The sequence below is a fragment of the Nicotiana tomentosiformis genome, chromosome 10 (assembly GCF_000390325.3).
Source record: "Nicotiana tomentosiformis chromosome 10, ASM39032v3, whole genome shotgun sequence".
Lineage (NCBI taxonomy): Eukaryota > Viridiplantae > Streptophyta > Magnoliopsida > Solanales > Solanaceae > Nicotiana > Nicotiana tomentosiformis.
Genome location: NC_090821.1, coordinates 66,573,264 through 66,590,979, shown reverse-complemented (window position 1 = coordinate 66,590,979; position 17,716 = coordinate 66,573,264). Strand labels below are relative to the sequence as shown.

The 17,716-nt window shown below is 40.1% G+C and overlaps 2 protein-coding genes across 2 annotated transcripts; both read right to left on the bottom strand.

Moving 5' to 3' along the window:
• Positions 1 to 12,223: 12,223 nt before the first annotated feature.
• LOC138900328 (uncharacterized) lies at positions 12,224 to 12,790 on the bottom strand. The gene has a single exon (XM_070187056.1). It carries the CDS (start codon positions 12,788 to 12,790, stop codon positions 12,224 to 12,226), a length of 567 nt encoding a protein of 188 aa, XP_070043157.1.
• A 110-nt stretch (positions 12,791 to 12,900) lies between these two features.
• On the bottom strand, positions 12,901 to 13,641 carry LOC138900327 (uncharacterized). Its single transcript, XM_070187055.1, has one exon. It carries the CDS (start codon positions 13,639 to 13,641, stop codon positions 12,901 to 12,903), a length of 741 nt encoding a protein of 246 aa, XP_070043156.1.
• Between the last annotated feature and the right edge of the window lie 4,075 nt (positions 13,642 to 17,716).

The window sequence follows — 17,716 nt, the reverse complement described above, 5'->3', positions numbered from 1 at the left end:
CAAATGACCCTGGTATAGGTGCAAGGGATACGGTGGGATCAGTGGTGGTCTCAGAGAACTTCCCAAATGAAAAGGATGCAACATTAATCATCTTATTTTTCTGTTGTCGTTGGGTCCCCTTTTCATCAAAGGATGGATTATCGGCTTTCCCGGACCTTTCTCAACATCATTTGGGCGTTTTGACACCCCCAACATCATAGCATAACCGAGTGATCAAGGATGGGAAGAATAGGCTCTTGGACCTCCCATGGGTGGCTTCCTCGATTTCTCTAACAATGTGCTCCCCCATGTTCACAGGTAGTTCATCCATGATAGCAGCAATGATCAGTGCCCTCTCTAGTGTCACATCAGTGTCATTTGTAGAAGGCATGACTCTTGCACAGATGATAGAGAGCCACATATTTGCCTCAACAGTGAAGTCATGTGAATCAAATCCCTTGTGCGCTGTCAACCACATTGGGGTCACCCTATCATGCAATTTGTCCACCAACCATTGGGTTCCCCTGCTTTTGCTCTGCCTTTGTAACCCTCATTATCAGCATTGGCAAGGCCATAAATTTCATTGATCACCTCAGGGCTGAAATGAACTTGGACACCCCGCACAGTAGTAACTAAGGTTCCTTAGAAGTCGGTCCTCAAGGCGTTTGTATAAAATTCCAACACTACTGTGTGGTTGGCATCATTTGGTTGATCGGCAAAACAAATTCACCCGCTTTCAACCAATCTTATGTAGAAGCCCGGCATTTTAGCTTCAACTTTTTCCATGTTAATGCCTCTTTCCCTGACGATGGTTTTTTACAAGAGTTCGTCATCATTTTTGTTCACATTCCTCAGATAAGAACCAGTCATGATCAAAGGGTTCCTCTTGTTCAGCTTCGGGGACATGTTCTTGCTCAATTTCATTGTGTTTTGGAACCATTTTATGCCCAAAGTACCTACGAAATAGACCAACAATGTTAAAATCTCATATAGACACTTAAAATAATGTATTAGGAAGTATTTAGTCCAAAGAAATGGGCAAAACTGGTCCCGGGCAGAGTTGTGCAAAGCTACTATTTTTAGCCATTTTGGGACTGCCAGTGATTGCTCTTCGCGTTCGCGTGAGGGCTACCGCATTCGCGAAGAGCAAAAAAAAAGTTTTTTTGCCCAGGTTTAGACTTTCGTGTTCGCGAGCAGACCATCGCGTTCGCGGAGGTCAAAATTGTTTTTTGCATAGATTTGGCCTTCGCGTTCGCGAGCAGATTATCACATTTGCGAAGGTCATTTTCATCACCCAACCCAATTTTTCTTTCAGGAATTTTGTCAAACAGTGTGTGTGCCCTCTTTTCCTTCTCGTTTTTCAATCAACTTTAGCACACATCTTGCCCAAAATTTTACACTAATAATCACACACTTTCACTCAACCAATCTTACCCAGCAAGCAAAACAAATTTAACACACGAATTTGACATTTAAGACTTCTAATTTTGAACCCTAAGCACCAATCAACCATGGTTGCTCTTCTATTGTTTCACACCAAGAAAGAGAAGAAAGATTAAAGAGACAAAAGAGGAAGTTACATACCTTGAGAATGGCAAGGGGGAATTGTAATGGACTTGAAGATTATGGAGAATGTGATTTTTGGGATTTAAGGAGTAGGAGGAACTGTTCTTGAGCCAAAAGGGGATTTAAACGTCCTTTTCCAGTGTCTAGACTTTAAAACTTACCTGACGTGTCACGTTCACGACGGCCGTGTCGCCTACTCGAAGAGTAAAACTGACCGACTTGTCGCGAACGTGAGGCTTTAGAAAAGGACATTCATCGCGAACGCGAGGAGCTGTCGCGAACGCGAAGCTCTGTTTCTGCAATTTCCAGCAGCTACTGATTTGGACTGCCCGGACCATGCAACCTGCTCAAAACTACTCCAAGAAATGTGAAACTTGGCAGATTAGTCAAAAACAATGTACTAAGCTATTCTAAAAAACAAATTTCAAAAACGATTAAAAATTTAGAAAACGATGGGTTGCCTCCAACCAAGCGCATCATTTAATGTCGTGGCACGACGCAGATCAACTTTACCACTTTTCTCTTAACTTGGATGATATGAATTGGGCACCTATCTTGGAATCAAGTTTGTGACCACGGGGTTGGTAAGTAGATGATCAAGACAAGCATTAATTTCTTCATTTTGCACTTCATGGTTTTCATGTGAGGAATGTCATTTTGCTTCCTTGTTCCCTCAAATTGTAAGATGTATGGCTTTTACCTTTCCTCCTCGCAATCCCTCATTGACTCATGTAGTTCAATTCCCATATCACCACACAATTCTAATGTTGAGAAATGCTTGGAATGAGACCTCAAGCCTCCAAATGGCAATTCTTTCCGGATTTTGACATCCTCTTTTTCAATTACACCGGTTGACTCTAGTTCCATATTTTTATTGGTAACGCTAACACTCATGGAGTCGGTTGGAGGATGTTCAATTCTTGATTCCTCAAAATAAAGCTCACTTTCTTCCTCAAAGTCGGACTCTTCTTGACCTCTTTTCACACTATCAAGTTGGTGGGCATAGTGAGCCTCAACCAATATTTTTATTCGATCTTCCAAAGTGCGGATAGTCTCATCATTTTGATATAGTGCTTATTTTAAGTCCTCAAGTGCCAAGTTTTGCTTCTCCTCATTTTCAAGAATGGCCTCTGACATGAGCATCATCCTCTCATTTTGAGCATTTGAGAGTTCTTCTTGGTTTTAATCAAGTGCCAATGGACAATTTTCGGCTTCTACATTCAAGGAAGGTTCTTGGCTATCATTCCCTTCCGAGGCCTTTTGGACCTCTAAAGCGTCAAACATTTCTTTCATTTGTGAGTTCATCCTTTCAAGCGCCAAATCGGTTTGGAGGCTATTTTCTAAAAGCTCCTCCAAGGCATTTTGCTCTTTGTTTCCTCCTTCAATTAGGCATTCTAACATGTGCTTGAACTCTCCACTTTGACCATGCTCAATTTCTCCTATTTCCAAATCCCTATAATTTTCATCACAAAAAGTAAAATTATCATAGCGGGGGCTTGGGGAAGGGAAGGACAAATAATCACAATTATCCCAATGACCATTTTGATGACCACACTTATCACAAATACTCCACTCATGGGTTTGAGATTGTGCGTACATCCACCCCCGAGAGAATGTAAATAATTTTTCCACGAGTGTGGTCCTCCATAATAAGGACAAGGGTTATCAAAGTATGAACAACAATCCGGCCAATTTTCATTATATGATGCCATTTTTCAAAAACTAAGAAAATAAACAAGAAACAAACAAGAAGACACACAAAGGTAAAAAAATAATAATTATACAAATATTCATAAGTTTGGACCAAAGCACTTACGCTTACTTCTCAAACAACCTAAATACGCTAAGTTGTTCCCCGGCAATGGCGCCGATTTTGATGATGTCAAAATCCACTACTAATAAGTAAATGGACACGGTTGCATGCAATATAATTTACTCAACTATGAGTCGGGGTCGAATCCCACAGAGAATAATATGTAGGCGATTAGGCGTATAAGAGAATTATCACTTATTATGAAATGCCAAACACTTAATATTGGGTTGTGAAAATAATATAGCTAAATGCAAAAATGTAAACTAATGTAGAAAGCAAGTAAAATGATCAATGGCTACAAGCATGGATGCATCGGGAATTACACTCAAGTAACGATCCAATGTATTTCACAATTTTACAAATATGAGCGAGTTTATGTTAATTAGCCTCGGGTAATAATTCTATATTAGTTTCTTCCGAAGACTAATAAGAATTCCTAATTGAATTATCCCTAAAACAATTAAGAGATTAAGCACACCCGAATACAGCTACAAGTAGTTCAATCCTATCCCTAGGTAGAATCTATAAAATGAGGGTTAAAGCCTCAAGTTCTTTTTAATTAATCTTCCCCAACCCCAAATAATCTTTCCCAAAATTAATTCGAAGTTAATGGGCGAGTCCTAGGGTTAGCTAATCCAATTGAAAACATTAAAGAATAAGAATAATTAAAGAAACAATAACTCACTTCAATATAACTAAAACTCGTTCAATACATAAGCATAACAAGATATTTAATCCACACTTTAAATATGAATATTTTCATAAACAAGATTCAAGTATTGAAAATAAATACTACACACTTAAATATTCAATACAAAGAAAGAAAATGAAGAAATGAGCATAAATGAATAAGAAATTCTCAACCAAAAGCTTCAAATCTTCAAGACCCAAGTGTGTGTGCAAGAACCTTAGATTCCAATACTTGTTCTCTCTAGTCTAAGGACTGAAAATAAGCCAAAGATATATACAAATGAGCTAGGTCGTATATACAAATAAGCCAGAACTGCCCAATCTTTCCACCCAGTTGTTCTTCGCGTTCGCAAAGGCTTGTTTCCTTCAGCATCGCGTTCGCGATTGTACCTTCGTGTTCGTGAAGGTTTACTTCCTCCAGCATCGCATTCACGTGTAGCACTTCACGTTCGTGAAGGGTAATTCATTGGGCAGTACTTTTCTTTGCATTTAGCTCCTTTTTGACTCGTTTTCACATGGTTTCTTTACCATCACTTCTAAATCACTTGATACCTGAAATATGACAACAAACCTCAATAAATGCCTTAGTTTCTCAACAAAATCATACAAAAGCCTGAGTATCAAGAGGAGATAAGTTGGTAAAATACCAACTTATCACCATGTCAATGGTAAGAGGCAAAAACTTCAATTGAAAAGGATCTAGAATAGTGATGGTGCATGGATTGAGTCACAAGATTTATTGGCTAATGTTGCAGTTGAGTTTTTCTAGAAGCAGTTCACTAAGGAGGATGATCCTACATGCTTTGATTTGTTAAACAATGCACCTTCAGTGGTGAAAAGGGAGCAGAACCTAGAGCTATGTAGATTGCCTACTAGAGAGGAGGTGAAGGAAGCAGTTTTTTCCTTGAGTAGTGAGAGTGCAAGTGGTCCATATAGTTTTTTTGGATTGTTCTTTCAAGCATGTTGGGATATTGTAGGGGAAGACATTCATAATATGCTGACATTATTCTATGAAGGAAGTTCTTTGCCTAAGTCTATAACTCACACAAATCTTGTTTTGTTGCCTAAAAAACCAAGAGTCCAAACATTCTCTGATCTTAGACCTATAAGTTTGAGTAACTTTATTAATAAGGTGTTCTCAAGGGTGGTTCATGATAGACTGGAAAAGATATTGCCTTCTTTGATATCTTCAAATCAATCTGGCTTTGTCAAGATAAGAAGTATTTTTGAGAATATACTACTGACACAAGAGATTGTTACAGATATAAGATTGAGAGGGAAGCCTGTCAATGTGGTTATAAAGCTGGACATGGCAAAGGCTTATGATAGAGTGTCCTGGAAATATATGATGCATCTGTTAAGGAAGATGGGATTTGCAGAATTTTTCATCAACATGGTATGGAATTTGATTGCTAACAATTGGTATTCTATCATGGTTAATGGGCAAGCTTCATACTTCTTTCATTCAACAAGAGGGGTAAAACAAGGGGATCTTCTATCTCCAACTTTGTTCATCCTTTCAGCAGAGGTATTGTCAAGATCATTGAACAAATTATTTGATGACAAGCAGTTTAAAGGATTTGGCATTCCTAAGTAGACTGATCTTTTGAACCACTTAGCCTATGATGATGACACTATCATCTTTGCCTCTGCCGATCCATATTCATTACAAAAGATTGTTGAGATTTTGGCTCAATATGAACACACTTCTGGCCAGTTAATCAACAAAGCAAAAAGCTCATATTACATGCATGCTAATGTGGCTGGAGCTTTGGTGAACACTGTAGGAAACATCATTGGATTCTCAAAGGATGAAATCCCTTTTACTTATCCTGGTTGCCCAATATTTTATACAAGAAGGAGAAAGGAGTACTACAATGATTTGATTCAAAAAGTGAAGGCAAAACTGCACTCTTGGAAGGGGAAGTTACTATCCTATGGGGGAAACCACACTTATCTCTAGTGTGTTGCAAAGCATGCCTACACACATTCGTTCTATCCCTGATCCACCTGATAATGTTCTTGAACATTTACATAAAACCTTTGCAAGATTTTTCTGGAGCACTAAGGAAGAAGGAAGGAGCAGGCATTGGACAAAGTGGCAGAACTTATGTCTTCCTAAGGAGGAGGGGGGAGTAGGTTTTAGATCTTTGGTTGATGTTTCGAAGGCCTTCTTTGCTATGTTGTGGTAGAGATTTAGAACTACCAAGTCTTTATGGTCCAATTTTATGTGGAACAAGTATTGTAAAAAAGAACTACCAATTGTGGTTCAGTTTAGGGAAGGATCACATGTTTGGAAAAAAATGTTGGAGGCAAGGGAAGAAGTTGAATATGAAACTTGTGGGAAATGAATAGGGGGCCGACCAATGTGTGGCATGAAAATTAGATTGGATTAGGGGCTTTATATCATGTAGTACCTCCAGAATTCCCAATCAATGAAGAATTGCAAGAGGTGGCTGATTTGAGAGATGATGAAAACCGGAATGATCAACTTCTGGATCAATCTTACCCATAAGACATTGCAGATTATATTAGACAAGAACTGCACTTTGCTAATGACTACTGGAACACTCCAAGATAGATGTCTACATCTTTAGGTAGGTTTACTGTTAGTAGTGCATGGAGAATGTTGAGACATAGGGAGCTAATCAATCCTGAATTTGCCAAGTTATGGACTAAGGGATTACCTTTTAAAATTTCCTTCTTCTTCTGGAGAGTATAGAAGGGGAAGGTGCCTACTGATGATTTGTGGAGGAGATGGGGGTACATGGTGGTGTCTAAATGTTGGTGTTGCTCACAACCACATGAAGACTCATTTCAATATTTGTTCTTGACAAGTGATACTGCAATCAAAGTGTGGAAAACCTTCATACAAGCAGCAGGTTTGGTGATCAATTTGGTACAGGTATATCAAGTAATAAGAGCATGGTGGAATGCAAAGTGTTGTCCTAAGCTAAAGCCATTGTTTCAGGCTGCTCCAGTAGTGATTATTTGGGAGCTTTGGAAGAGAAGGAACACAATGAAGCATGGTGGTGCAGTGTCTTGCAATAGGGTGATACATGAAGTGAATAAGACTTTATACTATCTTGCAAAGGTGAGATATCCATGGTTGTCCAAAATTCCTCTATTGTTGCCATAAATAATCAGATTGTTTGAGGATTACAAGCCATATGTAGTAACTAAGAGAGTGACATGGTAGATTCCTTATAAAGGGTGATTCAAGTGTAATACTGATGGAGCATCTAGGGGCAATCCTGGTCCTAGTTCATATGGATTTTGTGTATGAGATCATGATGGGAACTTGGTGTTTGCTAAGGTAAAGGAGATAAGGGAGGCAACTAATATAATAGTTGAAGCTAAAGCTATTGATGAGGGATTGTCATTTTGTGTGGAAAGTAAGATGCATCCTTTGATTATGGAGACTACTTCCTTGGTGATGAGGAAGATTATTGATGATGAATGGGAAACTCTATGGTGCATAGGGGCAGAAGCGAGAAATATTAAGGAGATAAAGAGTACTTATAATGTGCTCTTTCAGCATATTCCAAGGGAGGGCAACATTGTTGCTGATTTTGTAGCTAACCTAGTTTTCTCTTTTGCAGGTACAATCACATTTTATTCATTTCATAAACTGCAAACTGAAGGAAAAACATTGATCAACATGGACAAATCTCAAATTCCTAACCTTAGGGTTAGGGTTGCCAAGAAAAAAGACCCTGACTGATGAGCATATCTTGCTATATACCGCCTGAACCTACCTCATGTTTGTATTTCTGGATATTGTTGAATGGCTTCCCAGTGGTATTATCATGTTATCATGCTCAACCTGGGGTGGTTTAGCAGTGTTCAGAATGGTTTCCTCTTCAAAGGTTCAGGTAGTAGGTACTATAAGCTTACAAGTTATTACTTTGCTTACTACACTTGTTTGGTTCAAATTCATTCATGATGCTACAGTTGCACCTTGGACTATCTTTATGCGTAAGTTTAGACAGTGTTGGCACATATTATTCAATGCAATGCAGTTTTACGACTCAGGCAATCACTTGCTGCTATTTCTTCTTAGTGTATTGTGTTGTTACTTTCCAGTGGTATTAGTGCGTGGACACACTCATTCTGGAGGTGATAATGCAGTATACATGTTATGTTTGCTAAGTGAGCAGGTGAATGATTAGATGATTTGGGCAAATTCAGTATACTGCCTTGGTTTGAAATGGAAAACTATATGGAGTTGTGCATTATGGAGCTACATTGATGGTTGGAAGATTTTGTTTGCTTTAATTCAGTGGTGTAGATGTTTGGAATTCATGTTGGCCTTGTCCATTCTCAATGGAATGCATACCCTGGCACCTGGTGAGAGATTGATAGGTATTTGCCCCTGGATTTTGGATTCACATACACTGACTGGAGAGTGAAGCATTCATCATATCTTTTTGTAATAGCTAGTTCCTTAGTACTTAGTTATTTGATCTTTCTAGTAGCTAGTAGCTTTATACATATTGTATTTGGTTATGGACATCTTGTAAGCTTTGGACCCAATTTTGTGATTTTATATATATATTAGCCACGAGGCAGCCTGCCAAGTGGTATATTTGCTTTAAAAAATTATTAAATCAAAGACATAAACATGAAAATTAACCAAAACTAGGTAAGAATCACTTACCCTAGTTACCCACTTGAAAATCTCTCCAAGAATCGCCTCCCATTGAGCTCCCAAAATCAAATTTGTGTCATGAACTCAAACCCTCATTTTTGAAATATTTAAGTCTGCCCAGGTGACCCTTCTTCGCGAACGCGACCCTCTTCTCGCGTTCGCGTAGCACATATAAATATGCTGCCCAAAGTTTTCTATGTGAACGAGTTGAACCACTCACTAATGCGGTGCCTTGCCGACCCCATGATTCGCAAACACTATCCCCCTTACGCGAATTCGTAGACCAAACGTGTGGGGTCCTAGCTGCCTCCTCTTCGCGAACGCGTTCCCCTTTTCCTGTTTGCGATGCACCATCTACCCAGACCTTTGCGAACATGGCTCCCCCTTCGCGAACATGAAGAACAAATCCTCACCTGCCTCCAGCTACCCTTCGCGAATGCGGGATTCCCATCGCAAACGCGAAGAAGGAAACCAGAACTGGACACCACAAATTCTTCAACAGTCTTCTAGTCCAAAAATTGATCCATTAACCATCTGAATCTCACACGAGGCCCTCGGGACCTCAACTAATCATACCAACAAGTCCCAAAATATCATACGAACTTAGTCGAGCTAATCACATCAAACAACGGTAAAACCATGAATCGTTCATCGATTCAAGCCTAATGGACTTCAATATTCGATGCCGAAACCTATCAAATCACATATGATTGACCTAAAATTTTGCACACAAGTCACAAATGACACCACGGACCTACTACAACTTCCGGAACCCCAATCCGACCCCGGTAACCACAAAGTCTACTCTCTGTCAAACTTCTAAATTTCCAACTTTCGCCATTTTAACCCTAATTCAACTACGGATCTCCAAATCACAATCCGAACAAACTCCTAAGTCCAAAATAACCCGACGAAGCTAACGGAACCATCAAAACTCTATTTCAGAGCTGTTTACACATAGGTCAACATCCGGTCAACCATTTCAACTTAAGCTTTCAACCTTGAGACTAAGTGTCTCAACTCATTCTGAAACCTCTCCGGACCCGAACCAACTACCACAGCAAGTCATATAACAATTGTATAGCATAAAATGAGCAGTAAATGTGGGGAACGGGGCTATAACTCTCAAAATGACAGGCCGGATCATTACACTAGTTCAAACCAACCCACTGGAGACCGACACTGTCTCCCATATAAAGCCTCATACGGAGCCATCTGAATGCTCGATTCGTAGTTGTTATTGTAGGCAAATTCTACAAGCGGAAGAAACAGATCCCAAGAACCCCCGAAATCTATAACACATACGCGTAGCATATCTTCTAATATCTAAATAGTGCGCTCAGACTGTTTGTCCGTCTGAGGGTGAAATATTGTACTCAACTCAATCCGTGTGCCTAACTCTCGTTGTACTGCTCTCCAAAACTACAATATAAATTGCGTGCCTCGATCTGAAATGATGGACATTGGCACACCATTAAGGCAAACAATCTCACGGATATATATCTCCACCAACCGCTCCAAAGAATAAGTAGTCCCGACTGGAATAAAATACACGGACTTGGTCAACCGATCCACAATCACCCAAATAGCATCAAACTTCCTCGAAGTCTGTGGAGCCCAACTACGAAGTCCATTGTGATACCCTCCCATTTCCACTCCATAATCTCAAGCCTCTAAAGTAATCCGCCTAATCTATGATGCTCATACTTCACCTGCTGTCAATTTAGGCAACGATCTACAAATCCCACTATATCCTTCTTCATCCTCTTCCACGAGGAGTGCTACCTCAAGTCCTAATACATCTTTGTGGCACACGGATGAATGAAATACTATGAACTGTGAGCCTCCTCAAAAATCTACTCACGCAGCCCATCTACATTAGGTACACAAATCCGGACCTACATCCTCAACAACCCATCATCTCCAATAGTAACACCCTTCGCATCAGCATTCAGAACTGTGTCCTTAAGGATGAGCAAATAGGAATCATCACACTGACGCTTTCAGATGTGAAACATCTATTCTCATGAACTGATTGGCCAAGGCCCGAACATCTGATGCAAGCGGTCACTCACCAACATGAATAAAAGCAAGGCTATCCATACTCACTACCTTCCTACTCAAGGCATCAGACACCACATTGACCTTTTCGGGATGATACAGAATAGTAATATCATAGTCTTATAGCAGTTCCAACCATCTCCGCTGCCTCAAATTTAGATCATTTTGTTTGAACAAGTCTTGAAGACTCCGATGATTCGTAAACACCTCACAAGACATACCATAGAGATAGCGCCTCCAAATCTTCAATGCGTGAACGATGGCTGCCAACTCTAAATCATGAACAAAGTAGTTCTTCTCATGGGGCTTCAATTGGCGGGAAGCATAAGAAATCACTCTACCCTCCTACATCAATACACACCCAATACCAATCTGAGAAACATCACAATACACTGTATAAGAACATAACATTGAAGGAAAAACTAGAACTGGAGTTGTGGTCAAGGTAGTCTTGAGCTTTTGAAAGCTCTCCTCATACTCATCCGACAATGGAGCACCCTTCTGTGTCAATTTGGTCAAAGGCACCGCAATGGACGAGATATCCTCCACGAAGCGACGATAATATCCGGCAAGCCAAGGAAACTCCAAATCTCAGTAGCTAAAGATGGTCTGGGACAACTCTGAACTGTATTTATCTTCCTCGGATCCACACTAATCCCCTCACTGGACAATATGTGCCCCAAGAATGCCACCGAACTAAGATAGAATTGACATTTGGAGAATTTGGCATACAATTTCTTCTCCCTCAGCCTCTGTAGTACAATCCTAAAATGTTGTGCATGATCTTCCTAGCTTTGTGAGTATACCAGGATATCATCAATAAATACTACGACAAATAAATCAAGATACAACTAGAATACACTATTCATCAGGTGCATGAATGTTGTTGGGGCATTGGTCAGTCCAAAAGATATTATAGGGAACTCATAGTTACCATAACGGGTCCTGAATGTTGTCTTCAGAATATCCGAGTCCCGAATCTTCAACTGGTGATACTCGGACCTCAAATCAATCTTAGAGAATATTCTAGCTCCCTGAAGCTAGTCAAATAAATCATCAATGTGTGGCAAAGGATACTTGTTCTTGATTGTAACTTTGTTCGGCTGTCTGTAGTCTATACACATCCGCATAGTACCATTCTTCTTTTTCACAAACAGAACTGGTGTACCTCAAGGCGATACACTAGGCCTAATAAACCCTTTATCAAGAAGCTCCTGAATTTTCTCTTTCAATTCCTTCAACTCAGCTGGTGCCATACGATACGGAGGAATAGAAATGGGCAAAGTGCCTGGCACTAAGTCAATAACAAAATCAATATCCCTATCGGATGGCATACCCGGCAGGTCAGCAGGAAACACATTCAGAAAGTCTCGCACTACCGAAACAAAATCAATAGTATGAGTATCATCACCAACATCTCTCACAAAGGCCAAATATGACAGACAACCCTTCCCAACCATCTGTTAGGCCTTCAAATATGAAATTACCCCGCTGGGAACATAATATGGAGAACCTCTCCACTCGATCCTTGGCAACTCCGGCATCGTCAACGTCATTGTCTTAGCATGACAATCCAGAATAGCATGACATGACAACCAATCCATTCCCAAAATCACGTCCAAATCAACCATACTAAGTAATAAGACATCAACTCTAGTCTCCAATCCCCCAATAGTCACTACACACAACCGATATACATGGTCCACAATAATAGTATCACCCACAGGCGTAGGTACATGAACAGGTAAAACTAAGGGCTCACGGGGCATATCTAAATAACGAGCAAAATATGATGATACATACGAGTAAGTAGAACCAGGTTCAAACAATGTGAAAGCATCTCTGTGGCACACTGAAACATTACTTGTAACCACTACATCTGAAGCAACGGTCTCTGGCCTGGAAGGAATAGCATAGAATCGAACATGTCCTTCACCTGATCGGCCTCCCCCTCTAGGGCACCCTCTAGCTGCCAGAGCCCCTCCCCGAGCTGGCTGAGCGAGTTGTGAAGTAACTGGTGCGGAGGTCATAGCCTGACCCCTCTACTGAACTGAACATCCAAGACTACTCGGACACTATCTCTACATATGTCCAAACTCCCCGCACTCGAAGCAACTCCACGGTGGTGGTGGGGACTGAGTCAAGCCCTGAGAACCAGTCGAGCACTGTATGAACCATGCCTAGATAATGTGCCATGATGAACTGGATGAGCCATCTGAGAGGGCGTAAAGTGACAACCCCTGCTGTGGTAGGGTTGTTCCCCAGAAGGAACACCGTTGGAACCGCCTAAAACATGAGGCCTCTTGACCTCCCTCTCCTCATGCTCCTGACTACAGACCAACTCAAGCCACCGAGCAATATTAGCCACCTTGTCAAAATTAGCACCTGCTACGTTCTTCAGAGTCATAACAAAACACAACTGATAGTTGAGGCCATCAATGAACTTCCTAATATTCTCCCTGTCTGTGGGAACCAACCAACCTACGTGGAAAGCCAACTCTGAAAACCTCATCTCATATTGGGTAACACATATGCCTTTCTGACATAGCAACTCGAACTGTCTGTGTAGCTCCTCCCTGCGGGTTTGTGGCACAAACGTTTCCAAGAATAGAACGGAGAATTCATGCCATAAAAGTGGTGCATCACTAATTTGCTTGCTTCTCTCATAGGTCTCCCACCATTTGAAGGCTGCCCCCATCAGCTGAAAAGTAGTAAATGAAACCCCACTAGTCTCTAGAATACCCGCCGTTCGAATAATCCGCTGGTATCTATCCAAGAAATCTTGAGCATTCTTTGACTCATCCCCACTGAATGATGGAGGCTGGAGCCTCCCAATTCTCTCTAGTCTCTTCTGCTCCTCATCACTCATAACGGGACCCATCTGGGTCTTAGCAATTGCAATTGACTGGGATGGTAGTACCCCTGGTATATGAAGTCCCTACACCATATGCTCTGGAATACGGGCGACTGAGGTATGAATACCTCCCTCGGCCAGAGAAGTCAGTGGTGCGCCTGAGCTGAAACTGCCTGAGCAAAGCCAGTGCAAACAATCAATATCTGGGTCAAAGCCTCCTGAAGGCCTAGAATCATAATAGGCACAGCTAGTGCCTGAGCTGGTCCTACCAGTTCAACTATATCTAGAATTCGCTCCTGAGCTGGAGCAACTGGTGGGTCTACAGGTGCTGCTCTAGCTGTTGTACGAGCTACACCTCGGCCTCTACCGCTGCCTTGTTCTCTACCGCGGCCCCGACCTCTCGTGGCTCTAGCTGGCGGCATTGGTGTCTATCCACCCAATCCGGTAGCACGCATTCTCACAATCTGTGAGAGAATAGAATAACATAAGTTTATTTCCAGGAATCAACAAATTCGCACGACCAGAATACAAGAAAGTGAAATTTTCCTAAGGGTTCAACTGCCTCTCGAAGATAAGTACAGATGTCTCCATACCGATCCACAAGAATCTACTAAACCTGCTCATGACTCGTGAGAACTATGTAACCTAGGCTCTAATACCAACTTGTCACGACCTAAATCTCATATGTCCTGATGGCGCCTATTGCTGTCGCGTCCCTATTTCTTGTGAAATCGGGTTTTGACACGCGAGAACTCTTTTAAAGGAAGGTGTTAAAAGAGAGAATCGCCACCTAACAGGTTTGAGGTGCGTTAGGGAACCTATTTGCAAATAACTATGGTTTAACCAGTTTCGTCACCAAAGATCGGGTAAGGACTCAAATTACCTCTAAGAGAAGGTGTTAGGCACTCTTCGAGGTCCACGACTGTGGGTCCCGACCGAACTTGAATTATATGAATTAGTCAAATAGTCAGAGAGAAAAACAAGAAGTTTGAAAAAAAATCATTATTAGAAAGTCCTTGAGTAAACACGGATAATTGGTTTAAAGATAAGATGGGGGTCCTAAGTTTTTTAGCCTAAAGGATCACCCCGTGCAACGTAAATAATACTTCGTAACTCCCTCGAGATGGGAAGTTACTCGTATTATTCATCGGACACAGACTATCATCTCCTGCTACCCGATTACTATCTTTACGTTTTTACCTAAAGGGCACTAATTGATTCTAAACCGTGCCCTATGCGTGCTCTACCCGACCCATGCCTATGGCCCAGGAGGCATTTGGACCTCCATTTTGGATGGTTTCTAAACTTAGCTTAGGCTGCTCTGAAATGATAAAACTAGGCAACATACAAAATAACTTGGACTTCATGTAAAAGCAATTAAGGGCTCAAGTTAGCCTCAACACTTAGATAACAAATGCACGCGAATAAATTTTCACATTAAACGTTAAACAATTTTAGGATTTAGGCAAATTAAAGCCATTAGGCCCTATAGACATGGTTTTTATGTGACCTGGATTTTGAACGTGCATACAGTTTTGTATGCAAAGTATAATTTCTAAGTGACTACACAGTTGCCTACTAATTACAGGTTGTAAGTGATTAAACCTATAGACATGCTATCTAGATGATTTACGCACTAATTGTCAGTGATAATAACAGGAGATATTCAGAATTACCCAGTTTGATCCTATAGACATGCTTTCTAATAGCGGAAAAGCTAAGCAATGAAACGGTATTGAAAGTTCAATTTTAGCACTTAAAGCAAGATTTCTACAATTCGCGATTGAAACAGATTTTAGCTCCTATAGGCAGGTTTCCTAAATGAGCAATTATAACAACAACACATTAACTAATTAAACCCTATAGGCATGATTTCTAAAATGCAGATTTGGTAGAAGATAAATTAACAGAACCCTATAGTCGTAGCACCTAATGAATATGCTATAATGCACATTGAGACATTGGTCATTTTATTTTATAGGCATGGCATCTAGCATGTAGAAATAGAATATGTTAAACGAATTAAATATCTATAGGTAGGTTTTCTAACACACACAATAGCAGAACATGTTCGAGCAAAGTAAACACCTATAGGCAGGATTTCTACCCGTTTCATGCAAATATTAAAATAAACCCTCTTTTCTCAATTTTACTAACACCCCAATTATTATGATAACATTATTACAAGCCCAATGAGTGAAATAAATTACAGAATTATAGAATAGCTATAGTGGGCCTAAGGCAGGCCCAATGTATACCTAGCCTAACTAGGCCTTCAACACAGTTTCACAACATCACAGAAATAATCTCTATTCACATAAAATAGCCCACATCCAGTAGCCATCAAAAGTCCCAGAGGTATAGCCATTTACACAAACCAACTGGTTTATCCAGTAGGTGAGAAGAGGGGGCAAAGTTTAGCAATTAGGAAAAAGGTGGCAAAGAACCTTGGACCCTAGTGTGTCAGAGTTCCCAAGGGCTTCAAGAACCCAGGGCAGTGCTCATACTAGGGAGGTTGATAGAGGAGACTTAGGGGAAGGGCTTTGGCTTTCAGTAAGCCCCAGAATTAAACAAGAAACAACCAGTGAAAATAGTAGTAGGGTAATAGGTTTGGAAAACATTTGCAAACTTGTAAGATAATCACATAATGAACTCCAAAAGCAAATTAACACATTGGGCAGGGTGACATATGATAAGGAACAAGGAGCCTGGGATTGCAAGTTAACAGGCAATAGTATTAGACTATTAAAATCAAGTAATGCAACTAATTTAGGACTTAAGGGATCATATTATACCAAACACAGGAGTTAAGCATTATAATACAAACAGGATCAGGTAACATAGAGAGTGTCAGTTAAGGCAGACTGGTTTTTTAAAGGATCACAAGTTGTCAGAGGTATAGATTGGATATGGCAAGAATACATGGGGTGATAACCATAGTCATAAGAGCATATAACTTTCAGAATAAAGGTCTTAAACAAGTTAGGGCATACTAATAACATCAAATTGGTCATTAGAAGTTCAGAATTAGGCAGAGAACATAGATTGAACCATATAGTCAAAACAGATTTTTAGGTTATCACAAACTAAACTAAGCATGCTTCATTTTGTCTAAATTAATTAGGCTAGGGCCAAGCATTATTAAGCTAGAAATCACAACCAGAATTAGGCAGAAAAGAGTCAAAGAAATGCATTAGATCATGCAATTCAGAGAACATGCTAATTAGAACATAATAAACATTGCGAAAGTTAGAAACTAACCAGTGACTGTTCGATAAACAAGAAAAAGATTGCTGTAAGGACCCAGAGTCTTGAATGTGTCAAGTTCCAAGGGTTTCAAGAACCCAGGCAGTGCTCACACCCAAGAGAGGTGAGAACAAGTAGAAGTCTGGTGGCCTTGGCTTTCAGCCGACGAAGAACCAAATAGAATAGAATAGTGAATAAGTATAGAGTAGAAAACTTCAGTTTTTAGTGAGAGAATTCCAGTTCTGTCTAAAGGGGAAAGGGGATGGGTTTATATAGTGGTAAAAATTAAACACACAGACAAGGAAAATAATCAATCAACCTCAAAAGAAAAGGAAAGAATAACATGCGAAATTGATTCAGAATCAATTTAGGAGAAGTCAAGAAAGCCTAATTTTCAGGAAAATAAATATTACCAGAATATACACAAAACTAATAACATAGGATGAATATAGACCCAAATAGCACTAAATATAAGAGGGTCAAACTAATTTTGATCTGATTTAAGAAAATCTAAAAATTCTAATTTTAGGGTAAGACAAATATTGACAAACATATAATAAAAACAGGCCATAGTAGAATATAGGACGAATATGGACATAATAATACTTAAAATCATAGAATCGAACCTATTTTTCTTCGATTAAAAGAGATATAAAAACCCTAATTTTAGGGTAAGTAAGAATCCATAAGAGATACACAAATATTCGTACTTACAAAGAGCAAGATGATGAATGTAGACAGAATATCGAAAAAGTCAAGGATTTGAACCAATTTTGGTTCGATCCTTATGAGATCTGCTTGCCATGTTTAGGCAAGCAGTATAGAAGAAGAACCAGTAGCAAAGAGAGGCCGTATA